General features: G+C 42.2%; 1 protein-coding gene across 2 annotated transcripts; it reads right to left on the bottom strand.

Moving 5' to 3' along the window:
- Positions 1-836: 836 nt before the first annotated feature.
- LOC140852028 (protein terminal ear1 homolog) lies at positions 837-4,838 on the bottom strand. 2 transcript variants are annotated; one of them, XM_073244677.1, is made up of 6 exons: positions 3,987-4,838; positions 3,351-3,516; positions 2,785-3,255; positions 2,501-2,626; positions 1,616-1,757; positions 837-1,471 (listed from the first exon to the last, which is right to left on the bottom strand). In XM_073244677.1, the coding sequence occupies exons 1-6, from the start codon at positions 4,621-4,623 to the stop codon at positions 1,025-1,027; spliced, it is 1,989 nt and encodes a 662-aa protein (XP_073100778.1). In that variant the 5' UTR covers positions 4,624-4,838; the 3' UTR covers positions 837-1,024. The 2 variants fall into 2 exon arrangements, with proteins under 2 accessions (XP_073100778.1, XP_073100779.1); XM_073244678.1 differs by having other exon boundaries at positions 2,785-3,249; positions 3,987-4,837.
- Between the last annotated feature and the right edge of the window lie 17,057 nt (positions 4,839-21,895).

Here is a 21,895-nt window from a genome sequence, read left to right as displayed (position 1 = left end):
TTTAGGCATAGATCTTGCTGTTAGTTTTGCCATTATTTTTTGTTGTCTCCGGTTGGAAGTGCTGCTACTGTTTCAGGTCACTTCGACTGCATGGATCGTCGCGAACACGCCTAACCATCGTATAGGGACTCTAATCTATTCAGCATTATGTTCTGTTACTCATAAAATATTAAGCATTATGTGCTGCTGGTCAAAAATAAACATTAAGCACTGGGAGTTGCCCTTCCTCATACTATCTGTCGCATAAAAATTACACCCCCCATCTCGTAATTCCAAGTTGTTTAGTCCAAAGCGCATTAGGCCTCGAACGAGCCATTCTTTACTGGTTGCATGCACGAGGACTCGAGTATTTTAATTATAAGACCAGACATACCGTTGAATTGCAAGGTTGGAGGTATTATATATAAATATAAATATAAAAATAGATCACATATCACCCTTGTCACTATTCATTTCCAACAGTACCAGTCAAAGCACCCCATTTGATGATATGCGGAGTCCAAGCGCATGGTAGCATGCCAATGGGAAAGCGACTAACGTGCACCAGAGTATCTACCGTCAACTGAGAAGACCAGACGGCTTCTCGTCTGCTGCTGACTGCCCGCCACGAATCGGGAGTTGATGGAAGCTTTGTCGCTTCCACTTCGAGATTACTCTCCCATAAAATAATACCCAACCATGGAACTAATTAATTACTGGAACTGAGGGAAAGAGGAAGACAAGCAAACGAAGACAGACATGTGATATATATTATTATCATCCGCATACGAAGCGAAGAGAGAGAGAGAGAGAGAGGAGTAAAGGATGGAGTAGATCCCGTACACCGGTTGGGAAGGGATGAGCTTTCAAGCTGGTAAATGTAATTAAGATGAATCACATCACCATCATCATCGAATCTTGGATACAACCAGATGCATCAATCTACCCCTTGATAAGCTTTTGGACACTCAATACAAAAGAGGCGCCAGAGAGTCTTGTAGGTGTTGAGATGTGTCCACTCACTCACGGGACAATGGCTGGCCGCCTAGACTTGGCTATAGGATAGGCTTAGGAGTGCCTCGGAGAGGCGACTCCCGGTCTCGTCGCTGCCTCCTTCCTCGTCGCCGCCGCCGCCGCCGCCGCCGCCCACGTCGTCCTCCTCCTCCTCCTCCTCCTCCTCCTCGTCATCATCATCATGCTCGGCGTTGTCAGATGGCGCGTGGGTCGAGGTGGTGGTGGAGGACGCTCCCCCGCCGTCCGACGGCGGTGGCGCTACCGCCGCCGCTGCTTCGGAGGCGGCGAGGTGCTCGCTGGCGCGGCGCATCCGGTCGACGACCCGCTTGGTGAGAGCGACGGGGCCGCGGCCGCCGATGGGGAAAGGGTCCGTCAGCTGCCTGCCGTCGCGGGGAGGGGAGAAGATCACCGGCATGTACTCGTCGTTGTCGCACGCGAACTTGGAGTTCTTGAAGTGCTCCTTCAGCGCCTCCAAGCCCTTTTTGAATCCACCACCCAAGAACAAAATTCCAAGTACAAAAATTAGCCAAACATAAATGAAAGTACTTCTTTTTCCATATTTATTCTACTTTTTAGCATGACAAAGGAAATGATTTTATGTTATAATTATCAGAAAATATACCTGCAAGCGAGCGTAGGTGACCTGGCAAATCTTTCGGGAGTTGAAGACCTCCCAGGGCTGCTTGTGGAAAGCTTTGTAGAGTCTGTACGCAGCCTCAGGAGATGTGAGATTCACGAAACCATACCCAACATTGCACTTGTTGCTGAATTACACCAAAGAAAGGACTTGAGACAATCTTTTGAACCATGGAGAAGCAAAGGATTCAAGCTATATTTTCTTTACCAAAGCTGCTGTACTTTCTTTTCTCAAAATTTTTCTAAAAAAAAAAAGAAGTCTTTTCTTCGCATTTTAGCTACTAATTTTTAAGAATTTCTGATCTAAAAGTTGCTTTTCCACTTTCAGCTGTGATGTGAGAGAGAGTAAAAGGGACAAGCTGGAAAAGGGATGTGATGGAGTTTCTTCTTGATACATAATATATTATTACTATTATTATTGCTAATTAATCTCGAAAGTCATTCTATGTCTGATGGGTCATTTCGTTTCCTATTAGGGTTTCTTTCCTCCTTCCAAGTCTACAAAGTTTGAAAGATTTATTATTTGTTAGCTTATGCTTTCCAAATTTCCTCCTTCCTTTCGAGAACCAGAAAGGAAAAATCGTATAGCCCTTTTATATAACAGCCCAGTTTATAACCGGGGTACGGCGAAGATACGAACCAGCCTTTCTTTGATCCAACCTCTCCCCTTATTCTGCCTTCTATTTTCAGTTAATTTCTCCAGCATTCTGCTACCCTTCCTTTTTCTCAGATTTGGGTATAGCCTTTTAGTCTTTCCTTTCTTTTGATTTTTAAAACCGAAGCAACCCAAATTATAAAGAAACAAACCACCTTTATGATCTAATTAATAAACAACCACATCCCAAAAAAAAAAAACACTCGTTCCACTTACTTGAAATCGATGGGGAGATAGACAAAGTCGTAGGCCGAGTAGGGCTCATCCTCTTCCCCCTCCTCTCCAATCTTCTCGTTGTAGTGAATGCAGTGGTTGTCCAACATGTTCAACAACAGCTTCTGACTGCATCCAATTATAATCCATCGCCCAATTAAAATTCTCATAAAACATCAATAATTCAAAACATCAAACACATTAAAATAAAGAGAGAGAATATTTTTTATTATTAATGAGTAGAGAGAGAGAGAGAGAGAGAGAGAGAAGGGGGGAAGGTGGGAGACCTGTACTTGTTGGGGATGTTTCTAATCATCACGGTGGTCCTGGAATCTCTACAAGGGGATGCGGATTCCTCCTCCGCCTCCCCCGCTTCCTTGAACAGAAATCTCGCCTCCCCGCCGCCGTTCTTCCCATGATGACTCTTCCACCCTTTCCTGCTCGACGACTGCTGCTTTGATGACGACGACGACGATGATTGGTGGCCGATGCTGCCGCCGCCACCTTTGTTCCTCCTCCCACTCCCGCTGCCACCGTTGCCACCATTACTGTTTCTCCCAGTGCTACTACTGCTACCGGCCGTGCTCGTCCTCTTCAGCAACACCACTCCCTCCCCACTCCCTCCTCCTGGCGCGGACGATGATGAAGGCTGGGGACCTCCTCCACCACTGCCTTGAACCCACCTCGTCGTTCGCAGAAGCCTCGGAGGTAGAGGATAGTTCTGGTGACCGGAACTCCTCTTCGAGTAATTGCTGCTACTATGAATGGAAGTATTAATAGCAGCAGCAGCAGCAGCAGCAGCAGCAGTAGTATTAAAGGATTGGAAGGAATTCAAGAAAGAAGAGCATCAGACCTTCTTGTCTGACCACCTGGTCTGAAGAATTCGAGCACGAGTCTTCTACCCAGGATTTCCTTGCCGTTGAGCTCGGAGAGGGCACGAGCGGCGTCCCGTGTGTCGAAGAACTCCACCACCCTGTGGTGGGGTCTCGAGGCCATCTCCTTCGCATCCTTCACGGCTCCTGTAACCAAACATCCAGAAAGATGAAATGGGAAAAAGTTTAAGATTGCCAGAATTATGTAACGAGAACTGGGATCCATTGTTTCTTTTCTCCTCTCTCGCAAAGAAAGAACATAAATGGCTCTTTCCAGTAAAAAAACCAAGCTAGAAGAAAGAAAACATAATGAGACGAACTCGCACAGATACCATACCAAAGAAAGATTTGTCTCGCGGCCACCAAAATTGTTTGACGGTATGTATACATAAAATCAAAAACGAAGAAAAACAAAACACAGAGAAAGAATGCTTCGAAATAATACTAACAAAAGAAGAGACAACCGATATGGCAAAGCTGAACGAAGCCTTGGAGCAAGGCCAGAAAAGAAATTTAGAGGACAAGACGAGAGCAAAAATATATGGATGTCATAAAATGCCAGATGTGAAATTAACGATGGTTATCGATTATTGGTGGGTTGTTGATGGTTTCATTACCGAAAGGCTGGAAGATTTCTCGGAGAGCAAGCGAAGAGACACTTGGATCCAAATTGAAGACAACGAGGGAACCATGGTTGGGGTCATCGAAAGCCCTAGCCGCGAACTGGGCCCACACCGCCTGGCCGGCGATCAGCCCCCGCCACCCCATCGGGTGCATGACCAGCATCCCGGCGCCGCCGGGGCCACCGGGCTCCGCCCAATTGCCGGCGAGCACGCCGTACTGCTGGCCGAGCAGGCTCTGCTGCCGCACGTGCTGCTCCCGGATCTCCGTCACCGCCGTCTGCGCGCTCCGCAGATCGAAGAAGTGGACGGTCACGATCCCGTCGGCGGCCAGCGACCCCATCTCCACCGCCCGCACCCCGCCGAACTTCTCCATCTCCAACCGCACCGCCGCCTCCCCGACGTGCCGCGGCACCATGCTCAGCACCACCGCCCTCGTCCCCGCCCCATCCCCCACCACCCACGCCGGGCTCACGTACTCCGCCGGCGCCGCCTGGGGGTAGACCGGCACCGCAGGCGGAGGCGGCGGGGAGGGGTAGGTGTAGTAAATTTGGGGCTGGGCGAGGGCAAACTGGCTCGCCGGGTAGAACTCCGCGGCCCCCGGATCTAGAATATTCCCCCGCATCTCCTCCATCTCTCCGTCCACCACCACCGTTACTTGTGGAGTGAGCTCGGACAAAGAAAACAGAACGACCCCAAAAAATTCTCCCCCCCAAAAAAAAAACCACACTCTCGCTCTCCACTCTCCTACGCTCTCGTAAATAAAAGCCGCTACAAGAGAGAGAGAGAGAGGAACCGGGGGATTTATTCGTCGGTACGGCGAGAGCGGGGTACAGGCGCAGTGGAAGGGGATCCTTCCGTGAAACAGGAGTTTAGAGGGTTTTGCTTGAGAGAGAAAGGGAGAGGGACGGGGGAGTGGGCTTTTAATGCGGTGGCGCCGTGCCGGCGCACGTTATAGACCCTCGACCCGCGATGCAACGGTCCCGATTACATATATATATCTATGTATAACGGAGTACGTAGCACAGTGGTGTCTGCTAAAAAGGCTCGTATTTTCTCATACTGCACTCTTTGTGTCTCCCTATCTTTCCACAGAATATTCTAGAGAGTTTGGTGGGCTTGGAGCAGGGCAAGGAGAAAGAGAGGTGTTTATTTATAATTATGATGGAAATTAAAATTAATCCAGGGAATTTCAAGGGAGATGAGAGGGTACCAGTGATTGCCATTGACTTTGGGATTAATTTACGGGGATGCCCCTGGCAGCCGTCAGCCTCCCTTTCGATCGGAGAAAAGAGAAAGATATCTTGCCTTGCACCAAAATGGGGCAGGCCTTGGAATTCGCCAGGTTGCCGTGCCTGCTTCTTTCCCGGGGAACGCAGAAGAGTGGAGGAGGTGGAGTTTGGAGGTGCAAAACGGCTTGGAATTTTGAGGCGAAAGGAGGAATCGTGGACCGCGTAGCTTTACTGTTTCCGAGAGAGACGAATTCTACGCAAGAAAACAAAAGAAAAGAGAGAGAGAGAAGGGGTGGGGGGATCAGAGAGAATCATAGCGTTTTATATCTGGAGTTGATGAGCACCAGAGGAGCTGACCTTGGGCCGCCGAGTAATCATCACCAGCTTGGGGTTTTGGAGCAGTAGTGCAGCTATTTAGGACAAGAGGTGGTCTATGGACCAGCGGACATTAGCAAACATGGCGATGGGATATGAGAAGGGAGTCTGGTTCTTGGCTTTTGCTTGGGGCTGACACAGATAGGGATGAGTATATGAAGTACCAACAAAAGAAGGAAAAAAAGAAAGAAAGGTAACGAGGAGGGAGGGAGGAAAGAGCAAGAGGTGGGAGTGAAGGCGAGGGTGATGAAGCTGTGGGAAAAAGTGATGCACAAAAATGTGAAATTGCTAGGACAAAGTTCTGAAATGGATCGTTGAACTGTACAAGTTTGTTACTAGGTCAACTTGTTCCAAAACAGGTGAGTCTGTCCTTCATCACATAGGGGCTGGAGAGGGAGGGGAGGGAGAGAGAGAGAGAGAGGGAGGGGAATGGCCAGCAGTTTGTTCTGCCATTCGATCACTTATGCTGAACTGCTTGACCATACCATAATTGGAGAAGCAATCCCCATCATAAGAACATCATTTTCCTCGGTGGAATTTGTAAAATAAATTCATTTCATAACCAATTTTGCAAAAAGTTCTTGCTGTCTTTGCTGCACTAGTCTGAAATATGTATACGGTGCAGACTTCCGAGGCCAACTCGCCTTTGGAAGGCCAAGGAGGAAGGAGCGGTGCCTCACTGATGAAGTTGAGATGGGTCTTATTGTAAAGAATGACATCCTAATTAATGCAAACAATCCAGAGGGAGATGGGCTGGAGATAAAGCTTTTGGTCGATGAGGGAGTCGCGGAGGAGAGCAGCAATGGCTCGCTAGGGTGGAGCTGGTGGCACTGGTGATTTCTATTGGGGGACACCAGTGGCAATGGCTAGGCCTAGGGTAGACACAACGATGTTTGTGAGTTTTGGAGGACATGTCGTCTAGCTGTAATGCATACATGGGGACTAGTACGTACGTACGTACGTATTGCCTGCACATTAAACAATGGAATATACTTGTGTTTTTTTGAATACATCTCTCTGTTTCACCCACCTTCTATCTACCAAGAAACTGATGTGAGCACACGTAACCTTCTTTCTAGGCAACAATGGGCTCAGCACGGGTCAGCCAAGACTGACTAGAAAGCAGGAAATTTCGTGCAGAATGAGGACATTTGGTCTCCTTGCATGCGTACGAGCAGCGTTCTTTCGATGCTTTACGATTGCAGAATAGTCGATTGCTGTCCCATGGCTAAATCCCTCAGAGGTAGTTTCCCTCTAATCAGGGAAATGAAGAGGTTCTTCCATAATAATTTCAAGGAGCGCAACGGTAAAATAATCCTTGCAAGTGAAAGACAAAAAGGGAGCAATGCCAAGGTCGTAAATGTCCATCTCAATTTGGAGTTGCTTGATGTTGCGGCAAGTATAGTGATTTTCAAAATTTCGCATCAATTAGAACTAAAATAGGAGGAGCCTGATGATCTTATTTATAGGTTCTCTTAGTTCTTATTTATAACCACCATAATAAGTCAAGCTTTGAGTTAACTAAGAGAATGTAATCAGAGTTTTGGAAGATTGTGAAGAAGAGAGAATTTACAATTTTGTCTGTTCAAAAATTGTAACAGTTTTATTTTCGTGAAGATATTCTTTTCAGGATCTTGAATGTAGGTTTATTTGAAGAATCGAACCACATAAAATTTTTATATTATTTTTTTTTTATTCTCTCTATTATTTGTATGAGTGCTTTCACTGCTGGTCTCAACAAATGGTATTAGAAAGAAGTTCTGACCTAAGAGAGGAGAGAGAAAGAAGTAGGAGGTGCCACATCAACAGTTCAGATGGAAGATCGGTCAGTGCCACACCAACGGATCCAGACGTCACGTCAGTATTTTTTGGGAAGAGATTGTTTCTAACTAATTTTGACGTACTGGTTCTATTTTTGAGGTCGGTTTTCTCAAATTAAGCTTATTTTATGGTACTTAGTGCTGGTTATTTGGATGAAGGTGTTTAATTGGAGATTTATTAAACACCATGACTACATTGAAGAATAAGATTTTATTGTTTGATGGAAAGATTGATTTTATTTTGTGACAATACACAATTCAAAATTATTTGGTACAGCAGGGTCTTGATTCTGTATTGCAGAATGAAAAGCTGAATGAGATGAAAGATACAGATTGGAATACAACCCAAAAGAAGACGATATGATTCAGACAGCACTGGCCCCATAAATTAAAATCATGGTGTTGAAGGAGACATCACTGAAGAAGTTGTGGGATATGTTGGAGAGTAAGTATACCTCAAAAACATTAACTAATTGTTTGATAATGAAGATGGATCTGTACTCACTAAAGATGGATGAAGGAGATAATATTATTGAGCATTCAAATAGATTTAATGAGTTAGTATCTCGACTATTGAATGCAGGGGAGACGATTAAGGAAAAAGGGTAGACATTGCTCTTGTTGGCTTTACTATCCAGATCTTATAAACCATTGGTGCAATCAATACTAGCAAGGAAAAGCACATTGCAATTAAATGAGGAGGTGAAAGTTTTGAAAGGGAATTATCAAATGATGGGAGATGAAGATTACCTCGGAGAGAGTCGAGTAGTAGCTGCGGAGAGCTCTAAGAGAGGGAGGAAGAAGAGAGACGACCAACATGGTGGAAGATCAAGATCTCGATCAAAAGACTTTAGCACTATTGAGTACCATTATTGTGGAGAGTTTGGTCATATCCGGATTCACTGCCCAAAGTTCAAGGAGGACTTAAAAAGCCTAAAAGAGTTGAAGGGTAAGTCAAAGATTGATTCTTCCATAAATATGATTAATACTGATAATGAACTTTACCTCTATTGAGAGTAATTCTAGCTGGATGATGGATTCTGCTGCTTGCATCCATGTATACGTTAAGCGAGACTTGTTTGATACTTTGCATACTGAGGAAGATTTTGGCTACGTCAATGTGGGAAATAATTTGAAGCAGAAGATTAAAGATGTTAGAAGAGTTCGTCTGAAGCTCCACAACGATAAAGTCAAAATAATTCTTGATGTAAGGTATGTGCCTACTAGTGGAGCCAATATTATTTCATTAGATGAGTTTGCTTTATATGGGTACAAATATGTTGGCATTGAAAATTGGTGTAGAGTGTACAAGGGTGAAAACTTAGTTATGCAAAGAAGAAAAAAAGTGAAGAACATCTACTACTTAAATGGACATACTTTGTCAGCGAAGATGGAAAGCAGCAGAAAGACAAATACTCCGAAGATTGAAAAGAGAGTTCGGTTCACCGACGAAGTAGAGATATGTGGGATTTTTGAAAAAGAGAAAAATTATCGTGGCAAGCATAGTAATTTTTAAAGTCTCACATCGGTTGGGACTAAAATAGGGGGAGCCTGGTGCTCCTATAAATGGATCCTCCTGGTTCTTGTTTATAACCGCCACAACAAGCCAAGCTTTGGGTTAACTAAGAGGGCATAATCAGAGTCTTGGGAGTTGTGAGGAAGAGAGGATTTATAATTTTGTCCATTCAAAAATTATAGCAGTTTTATTTTAGTAAAGATATATCCCTTTTGGGATCGTGGATGTAGATCTATTTGAGGGACCGAACCATGTAAAAATTTTTGTATTATTTTTCTCCTTTGTATTCTTTCTATTATTTGTATGAGTGCTTCCGTCGTTGGTCTCAACACCTTGAGTGGTGGGTTCAGAATTGTGTGCTGCTTATCGAGCCGAACCGTCTCTAGGCCATTGTATCTGAGTATCACCCCTCAATTGGTGACTTGATGAAGTGAATGTAGAGTGTCCAAGTGAATGAAGGCCAAGTGGGCTTCACCATGGAACTAATCTCGATAATTAACTTGATATTAGGAATTAAGTGTTCCGTCAAGCGCACATAACCCTTCTAAATACTCTTGATTGGGCCGAAGTATAGGGTATAGCACCTACCCTGGCATCACTTTCCTAACCCAATCCCAAATCTACAACTTAGGTTCGACATGTTCCTCCAGCCCTTTCTTGTGTTGGTGCCATGGAGCTCAAACTTGTTGAGTTAGCTAGCGTGTATTAAGGGGAGGAAAATGATGGTTCACCCCTGTTGGGGGATACCCACCCACCGACCGACCGACCGGCTATCGGAGGGCCCGACCGTCTGGCGGCCCGACTAACCGGCTATCGGAGGGCCCGACCGTCTGGCGGCCCGACTAACCGGCTATCGGAGGGCCCGACCGTCTGGCGGCCCGACTAACCGACTATCGGAGGGCCCGACCTGGCAGCCCGGCCGACTAACCGACGACCCGACGGACGACTCTGACTGGCCGATCGTAAGTCGGGCGACAGGCCGACGGACGCCATCAGCGGCTAACTGCGGCCATTCCACGGTCCATTCCCGACCGACTAAACCCAGAGGTCCGGTAGCCGACCCACATGAAGCTCGCCGACCGACGGAGGAGTCCGACGCCACTCTGCTGGCCACCGACCCTGGGTCGGCCGACTCCACCAACCGCCGTACGGCCGCCAGACGTTGTCAGCTCTGACACGGACATGCGGCACAGTTACCTAGGGGCATTGTCCCGCCGAGAACCGGGTCAACCCTGGTGATTAGACGGCTACACGGCGACATGACATTTTCACGGCGGCTCTGACAGCCTACAGTGAGTTGACAGTTCCTCACTTGTCCGCGCCATTAATGATGGCGCCATACCGTGCTCCACTATATATACCGGGGAAGGCAACAGTGCAAGCGATCGATCCGCCCGTCTCTCCCACATACGCAGGCTCGCCCCCCTCTCTCCCTCTCTCCCTCTCAGAGCTCTCTGTCTGCATTTCACTGTTGCCCAGTCACCTCTCTGACTTGACCGTCGGAGGGTCCCCGCCGGAGCCGCCTCCGGTCAGTGCGGACTTCCTTTTGCAGGTGCACGCTTCCCGGCGATCGGGCGACGAGGCGATTGGCCGCAACAACCCCCAACCCCCACCATCTAGGTTCCCACCAATTAGGATTCAGGATTGAGTTGTGTGTAGCTGGAACGAGCTATGGAGTGCATGACACCAGTTTAATGATGGTGGAAACTAATAAACGTCCGAATCGATGATTACTATTATGGCAAATCGACCAATAAAAGCTCCCCATATAATGATCCTGAACTACCAACAGCACGGCTGTGATCCTGAACTGTTTCCAAATAGATGCAATACGCAAAGCAATCCATGGAAGGGAGAAGTGCATAAATGATTCATGAGCGAGATAACACAAGTTGTTACACAACGGTCAATGCATGCACCCAAATTCTTCAGCAATATGCTCCAGCCTTCACTTATATATTGCATTTTCGGGGGCCCTTCAAGTAAGTACTTTATCTATTGTTTTGATATGCTGCCTCTCCTTCATCTCTCTTATGCTGCCTTTTTTTCCACTCTCATAGAAAATTCCCCATGGGACACGATCTGATGGATGGACTTCTTTTATCTTTGTTGATTCAGGTTGGATCCAACATGGAAGCAACAGTCCGATCAAGATCTCTACCATCCAATACCAACTCAGAGATGCACGAAATTGAAGTCATTGCCATCCGAGCATGATGGTCATCAGACCATCATCATAGAAGCGTGCGGTGACTCCCGATCGATCTTTCCAATCTAAATAGTGGACAAGCCAAGCACTGTAACGACCTCATCAGTTCAACATCGATCCTAGCCGAATCGTTTGTCAGCAGCAACAGAAACTGTGATGAGAGTTTACATTCTCAGCATCTTTCGAAGCCGGACCACCATTGATCCCAACCACTTTATCGTGATAAGGAAACTTGGTTCCAGATAACATAGCTCTCGTATCTTCAAGTCATTTTCTCCCTACGATGAGATCGTAACACAGGGGTAGTATTATCCAAGCAAGCACTCAACAGTGCCAATTGAATTAGGTGCATGGTAGTCACACTTGAGCTGAGCTGTCTAATTTAATTTTAATATGGCGTCCATTCTCCCATGTATGTGCGGTCCCTTATCATCATGTGTCACTTATCCAGGAGAGGGCGAGAGAGGAGGTGTCCAGTGGTTCATCTATTAGCCGGGAGTGTATTTATCAGCTCTCTTGCTAGATTTATAAATTATAATAGTTGCCCGTAAGTGGGGCTGGACACGTACGGCCAAGAGCGGCCAGCCGCTATCGTGCGCGGGGAGCGAGGCCCAGCCCAGCTGCGCCGGCTCATCACGTCCGACCACCTCGCCCCGACACGTGATTTTCAATGCCCCGTTGATCCACGTGTCCCCTTCGTTACTCGCACGCGCCAGCCCACCCCCCACTTCTTCCTCCTCTCTTCCCTCTCGCTACTGACTCCATTCTCATCTACTTAAAAAAATACATCATATGAAATCTCCACATATTCCTCCTTTTTGTTTATACTCGACTTCCAGTCCCACTTATTTAATCCCCCCAAACCTGAACGTGTCACCTATATTTTATACATCATTCATAGCATCACTTTATGGGATGTGGCTTTATGTTTTTGTTGCAATCCGGCCCCACCTATCTCCATTTCCTCCCATCAAAACACCTATCCTCTTCAAAAAGATTATATATATAGAAAGGTCATGTCCCTGGCATTTTAGGTGGTTATAAAATTAGTTCTAGTTGTTGCCCATAACTAAGGTTCCAGTACCCCTCCTCCATACTTGGCTTTTTATATTTTTATTCTGCTACTTAGCTCCTGCATTGAAGAAGCTCACACCCATACATCCATGAGCGCGCGCACACAAGCATACGTATGGTGTGTGCACGAGGCCACCTTTTAGTCTCTCTCTCTCTCTCCAGGTTTCTTTTTGGGGGCTTAGCTAGCATTTGTCATTCAAGAGGGGTACCTCAACGTTGTCACTGCCCGGGGCCTGGCCTATCATTATTAGCTTGGATGGTCGTGGGTGGGGCCCCTTTGGGATGCCCTGCTCCCTTTCATGGTTACCGCCCGTCGGTTGCCTCCCCCTCGTCACCGACTGCTGCCATCTTCTTGTCTTTGGTTGGCCACAGCGATTGATAGAAATGTTCGAATACACTAAAGGAGAAAAAAAAAAAAAAAAAGCATGACCCATAAGATGGTTTGGCTGTATTCCCATCTTCTTCCTCACCAGACCGGGCCATCTTTCTTTCTCTGTTCATTGACGAGACTTTTCTTTTTCTTTTAAATTTTTTTTCTTCTCCTCTAATTTTTTTAAAAAAATATATAATAAATATAATATTTTAAAAATTATACATCAAATTATATATGTATATATCAATTTATATAGAGATATATATTGGATCACTATTGGATATGTATCAATTTAAATTAGATATTAAAAACCTATCGATCTAGAGATATATGATGACGGACCAACAAGATATTTAGAAGTTATATTTATTTACATAGATATCTATCGATTTACTTGAAGATACATATTACATTATTGCCAAATATATATTAAAGTGTATACTAGAAACCCATTACATACATATCACCTGAACATATAATATCTTGATGGATATAATTTTATAAAAATTTTATATTAATTTATTTAGAGGTATATATGGATTGTTGTTCTAGATATATCACTTAGCCATATGCTATATACTGATAACACAGTCCATGGCAATAGGGAGGAAGGGACTTTATATTTCAAAAGAGAAAGCCTCCCAAATGGGTCGAGAAAAATAGATGGCTTGACGAAGAAGAAGAGGAGCATACATATGGAGAGCCTCAGGGACTGTGCTTCATATATTATGTTTCTTCATTTTCTATATTAAAAAAGATACAATAGAATACATGGTAAAAAAAAAAGGAAAAAAGAAGCCGATCCTATACGACCTTCTTTGGTGTGTGTATTAAAGGATTTTTGTTTCCAAGAGGCCGATCCCAGCAGCTGATCGGAGGTTATTGGTCTTCATTTAGAGATTGAGTAGCCAATCAAAGGGGGACAGCACCATGTTCCCATTTGGGTTCTTGCTACGCTCAGATCCTGCCAGGGAATTCAGTGTTGGGCTTCAGAGGGTCAAAGATTACTTTTTATCTTCTGAAACTATAATAAGTTCAATTTATGTACAAATGCGGTACGTTCCTGGCCCATATAGCTGCATTTTGATGAAAGCAATCTCAAGTTTTCTTCTCACCTTCTCTTTCTTGCTTTTGTTCCCTCTCTTTCCATAGTGGACATCATCACAGCATTATATCGTTGGCACCAAGGCTATGCCAGTCTGCACAAAGTATACCCACTTGATAAGCTAGTCAATATGTGGCACACACGTTCAAAAATCATTGGCTTTGGGCACAGTTCGATTGGAAAAGTGATAATTTGGTCAATGGACTTTGCTATGACTCTCGACATGGTCACTTCACCAGGACTTCGGACAACAGTTGTTAGGAGATCTTTGGACATGAACAAATTAAGCTACTTTTCTCTCTCTTTAGTTTTAACAAGTAGTTCATCACATCCAAGCTCTAGTGCCAAGGAATTCTGGCCAGACTATTGCAGATGGTATGAGATATCACTTGATGGGCGATCGCAAAGTTAATTAGATGGCGAGTTCATCGCATCGAATGGCTACAAACAAGGGTAAGATTTCTATGTAGGGTGTTTGTGGCATAATTTACATAAATCAATCCAATTAACTAAGCCAGCCATGTATGGCAATGTTACATGTACGGCGCTATGAGATAATGTGCATGTACGATACCACCTGTGGAAATCAGAGCTACTTGGAAGGGACTGACAACAACAGTGGTCTCCACGGTAGCATCCAAAGTATGATTTGAAGAGAAGTCCGAACCTGCAAAGGATCAGAGTGTCTCGTGTATATAGACAAACAAATCAAGCAGCTGATTGGCTTACAAATTGCGAAACATCTCATACTCTCTGGATGGCACAAGTTGTAGTTATGTATATGTATCCATGTATATCGAGTAATGATCTTGTTTCTTGCCTGATAAGAGGTTCGTAGCAATATAAGGGAGCCAGTCAGGTGCTGAGCTTTAAAAATTATGGTGTTAGATTGCCAGGTTTTCGTTAAAAAATGGAAGAGCCATATTGTGTTTCTTGAGCTAGCAATTACTGGTTTTTTCTTGAAGGAATTCGTGTCACTTGCTTTACGATTCAATTGTCTGGTGACAATGATGTTAAAGTGGCCTTGTGACGTTGATGCAAATTCATGTATATCTGATAGAACTCGAAATCACAAATAAAAAGCATGTGTTTCATGATGTTAGGATTTGATGCTTCGAGATTCGGTTCATATTGAGCCCACAGCGAGATCCGCGACGACGAATGGAGTCCAACGACTCTAAAATCATCTCAAACGGAATCTGAATGATCGAGATATGTTCGATTAAAGTTGGCACAAAATCCGGAGCGATGGAGGACTGGCGGCAGGCCGGCGGAGGCCATGGTGGCATGGCGGTCGTGGGACCACAGCCCAGGCCCAGGCGTGCAAGCGTAGGGCAACCTAGGCCCACACACACGCACGCGCGAGATCAGGCGCCCGGATATCCTGATCCACGATGGATCGGGTGGTGCATGGGCGGGTGCGTGGATCGGGCGCCCGTTTCCCATGGATTTCTCACGGTCCATCGTGGACCGGGCAATGTTTCTCCTCCATTTCTCGCGGTCTATGGGTTATTTCGTAGACCGATGTGCGATCAGGTGGCTTAGGAAGTTCGCGATCGCGATCGGATGGCTGTGAGCCATCCCTGGGAGAGTAGATGCGTGATCTGACGCGATTGGATGCAATCCAACCACTAGTTTTTAATCTGAGGCACGATCGGATGGCTGAAAATCTTCACAGGTCCCATCAAGAGTGTGATTCCGATATAGCATGGGTTTTAAGCCTTTATAAGGCCCTATTCACGGAACAGAAGGTGTTGTGTGCGGCTTTGTTCAGTAGTAAACCTAGAGAGCAGAGGCGAGGAGCCGACAGAAGTAGGAGCACGGCTTCCAGCAAACTGTTGGACAGTGGATAGTTGTCGTTTTAGGGGTTCAGGGAGATCTTCTTAGAGAGAGCTTTTGTAAGAGAAAGCTTATTGTGAAGGAGAGATTGGGTGTATGAGAGTTGACGGTATGATTTCTTCTTGTAATTTTTCTCTTTTCTCATAATGAAATTTGCATGCCCTATGGAGGCGAACCAATTTTTGGCTGATCCACGTATTTGATTATTTTCTGTTTTATTTTTTTGTCTATCTGCTGCAATACGCGGTATCGAAAAGATCCTGAGAAATGGTGTCTTGACCAGAAATCCCCAACATATGAGAGCTAGAAAGTCTTGTTGTACTCCTTGCGGTATGCATTTGCATCATGAGGCAATGGTCTTTGATCTTGAACAAAAAGGGAAAAGGTCACTTAACATGTCATTGCTCCATCAATTGGTCCTATATGACAATGAGTGAATAGCTAGTTGATTGATAAAGGGAGGAAGATGTCAGCACGGTCTTTAAATTACAGAGCTGGTAATGAGCCAAGCTTGAGCATAGAAAATGTCAAATTTTGTATAAGCTAGGTCCGAAACTTGACTAACAAGGAACGTAGTTTAGGCTTGAGGCCTAGCCTATGATTAGCTATGCTTCAATACTGTATAGTGAAAGTAAAATGTAAAAAGAAGACTAAATTTAGACTAAAAAAAGTTCTTTTAAGAACTACAAAATGAGTTAAATGATATTTATATATTGGAAAGTGATCCTTTTCTTCCTAGATAAACTATGGATAATATTTTCTCAAGCACAATATATAATAGCAATCAAAAACTCAATAGAAATAGAAAAATCAAGCAATCAAGAGAATAGAAAACACTAAGTTTTTGCATAAAAAATTGTTCAAAAAAGAAAAAAACTACGGAGCACTAAGCAAGATTCTGCTACTTAATGAAATAAAAAGTACAAGTGATCCATAACAATAAGAAAATTTCTAGATACAAGAAAAACTCTAAAAGAAAATCATCAATAAGCTTACAATTACAAAGTTTGTAGATGCCCTCAAAGACGGAAGTTCCAACTTTCTGAAAGCATTAAACACTCTTGTGGATGAGATTAGCGAAAAAATCAAGCCCTTGTATTTTGAACTTTAATCAAAAAAATCTTTGTGTGCAAGACCCTTGTTGTGTGTAAAAACTCAAAACCCTACATCTTCTCTTTTCTTTTTCTTGTTCTTTTTTCTTATGTAGGCTATTCCTTAAAAATATGTAGCTTATTAGCAAGGCCCATGGCCACATCTAATAGTATGGTATAGGTTACTCCATATAAGAGTCACCCAAAATATAAGTACTAAGATCCTGTTTGATATTGCTATTGGCAGTAGAACTTTTAAAAAGTAGAGCCTTTGAAAGTAAAGCTTTTCTAAAAAGCTATTTGTTATTTAGTAACTATATTTCTTAAATATTGTAACACTTTAATATGTGTTTGATAACCAACATGAGAAAGTGCATTTGTTATGCAAAAATAACAAAAAAGAACATTGCATAATATTGTATACCAGAATATAATATAATATAGTATTATATATTATTATATTATATATGTAATATAATATTGAATACTATTGCATAATAATACAATATGTAATATATAATATAACAATATTGTAATACAATATAACAATATAATATGATAGATTATAATTTAATCAAATAGTAGATTATATTATAGTAATATAATATAAAAATATTATAAATATTAGATTATATATTTATATTATAATAATATATTTATATTATAATTATATATTTTATAATAATATGTTATGTTATATTATTATTGTAATAATATATTATATTATAATATTATTATGAATATAATAATAATATATTTTATTATTACTTTATTATTACATTATATTTAGAATATGATCAGATCATATATGATGATATGATATTATATAGGATGTAATTATGAGATTTGCTGGTGAGTATTTTGGTTATTAAAAAAATTTTATTAAAATTTAAATAATTTTTTGACATCGGTCAGAAACTACTTTAAGAAAAAGCTTCATTTTAGAGCTTTTTTCAATTAGACGTTTCAACTTTCTGACAAGATCAAAATAACTTCTTAATTTTTTTATCAAATATCACTATACCATTCAAAAATATTTTTAGAGAGTCAAAAAATATTTTCTAGCCCTCCGAATGCTTTGCCAAATGGGGCCTAAACCCAACATTATAAACAGCTCTATCTTGACGCAACAAGAGGATCAGTTGATTTTGTCCAATTGAGATACATGCTAAAATTCAACCACCATTTTAAAGCTTGATTCATAAGCCAACCAAACCTGAATGCTCCCACAAATGCATGGCGAAAGCCTGGCTTGACTCAGTCATAGGCTCATTCATTTAGGAGGAAAACACTTTGGCTTTACACAAACAGATAGAACCCAAGCACAACTTAATAATGGACTCTCACCATTTGGAAATCAACCAATCTTGAACATTTGTTATTTAAGCCCAGCCAACCAACCCTAAGAAACTCAAAGCTTTCATGCGTGGCTAAGTTCATAATTGCATCAAAATCTCAGGAGTCATTCATTCATCCTTGCAAATACATGGTATTTGTTTACGTATTTAATATTTTAGTAGCGGAACAAAATCTCTCCAGCTCTTTTGACTTATATTATTTTGAGCGATTGCATCAGAGACAATCTAGGAGATCTGACATGTCCTTGCCGTTCATGAGAGAGAGAGAGAGCTTTTGCTTTTCTTTTAGAATTCTTTGGAGCCTCTATAAGCTTAGCCAAGAAGGAGATTTTATCATCCTTGATAATTATCTGGAAAATCTAAACAAAGAATATTTGTATGCTCTCATTAACTTCATATTTGAGGTAATATCTCCCTTATAGTTTGATCTCATATAGTGTGGAATGTAAACTAAATAACATAGTTCTCTCGTTGATGTAGGTTGTGGGTTAGCCAATCCACATAAACCTTATCTTCATTTGTGATTTATTCTCTTACATTTCTTCTATTGCCTTTGCTCTATTACATACCTATCTATGAAAATCTTAGGACTGTTTTTCTTGAGGGAGTGATAAAGAGAACCTTAACACTGGTTGCTTGTCCAGATGAGATACTTGTCCACTTAACACTGGTACAGTATCTTCAAAACATAGTATATGCTTGACCTGGTATGCTATATTTGAGTTTGTAAGACTAGAACCCTGTGCTTATTTTGTGAGAGACAGATGACCTATTTTTGTAACACTACTCAATAGGTGAAGCTCGTCCTTGATATGTTTTGAGAAGATCCAACAACTTACCAATGATGATAGCATGCATAATTGATAAGTAGCATTTCATTTAAAAAGATGTGCTACCAAGATTTGTCATTTCAATACCGACTCTATATAGGTAGCATTCTATTACAGAGACAGTATGCTAAGTATGAGCATCAGTTCGGTATATTAAGTGCTTGCATGCTATACTATCTTATTCTAAAGCTTCATCAACAAAATTGTGCTATCATGCAAAAGCTTTTGAGAAGTGTTGATAATGCATTCCTCATGGTATGCAACAATTAATGCAACTTATAAGAATCCATGGTATTATTAAACTTATGATGATGTTCTATAAAGGGAGCCCTATAGGTCAAGCGAGTGTCTCCAATACAAGACCAACCTAGTTCTATATGAGGGCAGTTCAACTCCGACAAGATCTTTGTTGTCGTGGGGCTTCTCACTAAATTGACCAAGAACCGACAACCGCCAATTAAGTCCATACCCTTCACCTCTAGAGACAGCACACTTGCTCTTTTTTAGTATTCTTAATTAATCCTTTTGCTCTCTCTCTCTTCCTATTCTCTTCCTACTGCACTTAAAGTGATCAAATAACAAGCATTAAGCTCTCCTTTCTATTGTACCTGTTGTAGGGTTCCTTTCTTTCTTTTTTCATCTTAAAGCTGGTCTTGGTCAGAGGAGACTTTCACCGAGGTCTCTACTGCGGTGCACGAGGCCGACCGTTTCTATCTTTGTTTTAGTTGATTAAGGCCACACGGGTGGCCATTGGAATGCGGGGAGTTTTCTAACTAAGTTTATATATACTTCATTAGTTACTAATGAAGCTAAGGAGGTGTTTTTAGAGCTAACGAAGGGATTATAGAACTATCTTTATTGCGAAGCGGATTCGGGTAAACTGCTGAGGTACCAATCAAACATCTGAACTAGATCCTTTTTTTTTTGTCCAATCCGTTTGATATCTATGTGATCCTAGCTGTCATTGAGCCGATGATGGGTGGATGGTGTTTGCCAATGAGTTCATGACCCCATTGATGATTTCAAAGATGTTGGGCTGATGAATTCCTAAATCAAATTGAAATCATGGGCTTCCCTCAGAAAACCCAATAATCCAGAATTACGTTTTTGAGGTAAAAAAAAAAATTATATCCTATACCACATGATCGTACATCATGCCGGTCATCGTGTTTCTTTCCAATGGACCCAATTCATTACCTGCTCGTCTAAGTGATTGGCCCATAGAAAGGAGACATGGTGATCGATATGGTGTACAGCTACTTTGGTGCATGCAGTGTTGGGTATAATTTATCATAAGGGCTCGTTGAAGCCAGATTTTGGTCAAGAAAACTCCCATTGGAGTGGTCATGCAATGCCTTGGCTTTGAATATGGTAGACAGATGTCATCAGGATGGAGTCCCACAAATTGGCTGAAGGCCTGCCTTGGCCCAGACAAAGAGAAGAAAGAAAAATGCTGTCGGCCGGAAGATGTAGTGCCGACTTCCAAGTGGGTATCCAAGCCGCGATCTTTATGAATTTTAGGCCCAACATATGAGGCCCTATAACAGCATGTAAATGGTCCAACTAGCTGTGCGTTTTGGCATGTGCTATGCATGATTTATCTAAGCTTCATGAGATACAAATTAGAAAAATAACATTATATAAATAAAAATTATCCCATTGAATTGGAAAATTCTAATTTATATAATTTTAACAATCTAAAATTTAAAATCTAAATGTTAATCAATCTAGGATAATTAGTTTTTTTTTTTATGGAAGAGACATCTGAATCAAGCAATTACAATAGGTGAGAGGGCTAACATGTTAACTATATTTATTTTCCATAACAGAGAGATGTCTGAATTGATCAATTTTATATCCTTTTTGTTAAGATTCCCTAGAGAGTGACCATCTTGTTTAGTCCTTTCTTGGTTTGTGCTGCCATTTTATTTTTTATCACTGGCCTAAACATAAATATGTACAAAAACAAACCATATTGTGTGGAAGAAACATGCTTAAAGACCAAAGATAAAAACTCTATATTTAAAGGACTAAACATAGATGGAAGGCAAACAAAAGACAGTGCGATAAGTTTAATGTATGGCCATAGATCGATCAAATTGCCGAATGTGGCACGATCAGGGATTGCTGGTAATATGAAATGAGAGTAGCATCAGAGGTAGCCTTTCAAAATGCCAAAAGAGAAAAAGCAAGGAAACAAGTGTTTGGTCCACTTCACACCATCTTCCTCGCCAAGAAATAATTGAAAAATGTGAGCACTATGACACCTTGTCCGAAGGTTAATATCTTACATATCAGAGAATAGTCATGTATCCCAGTTCAAACTTCCATTTCTTCTTGATATCTAATGCTACATCAACTCATCTGTCTGCCATACAATAAAATTTGTGGACTGTATTCTTCTCCAGTTCTGCACAGTCGAAGTCAGCAATGAGCAAATGGTGAGAGCTACTATTCATCATCAGCAAAAAAGTAGACTCTGCGGTCTTTTCACAAAAGATAGCCTCTGGCATATCTCGAGACAAGTAGACTAACTTTGGCTGTCATATAGTCATTTTCAGCACTTATTATTGGCCATGGACAAGCTAGCTTCACTCCTTATTCGGCAACTTAAGTGAAGCAACTCTCTGGTGAACGTAGCATTCTAGGAGACAGCTCTAGGGGCTGGAGGCAAGCTAGTGATGGCTAAGGATGTTTCAACGAGGAGGCAAACCTGCCATTCAACATTTTTTTTTTGGGAGGTTCTACGCAGAACATGTTTTTGTTGGGGAGAGCAGGACTTTTGGAGAGATTAAAGAAGAAAAAAAAAAAAAAAGGAAGGAACGAATACTATTTCTCATGTGAAAAAGATTTCTTGTGACTTTGGTGCATACCGAGGAGGGTTCAACTCCTCTCTCTTTCTTCCATTATTTGTACATTCTCAGCTGTCTTGAGCATTCGAGGATTCTCGCTGAAAAAAAATTTCCAATAAGAGATTTTTTTTTGTAGATCCATCCTGATGTCCAGGAGTCCAACCATTCAACCGACCTCAATTCTCCTCAGCATCACTGATTTCATCCTCAGATCCGAGATCAGCCACAACAA

This window comes from Elaeis guineensis, chromosome 10 (genome assembly GCF_000442705.2).
Source record: "Elaeis guineensis isolate ETL-2024a chromosome 10, EG11, whole genome shotgun sequence".
Lineage (NCBI taxonomy): Eukaryota > Viridiplantae > Streptophyta > Magnoliopsida > Arecales > Arecaceae > Elaeis > Elaeis guineensis.
The sequence above is the reverse complement of the archived record's forward strand: the minus strand, read 5'-3'. Positions and strand labels throughout refer to the sequence as shown.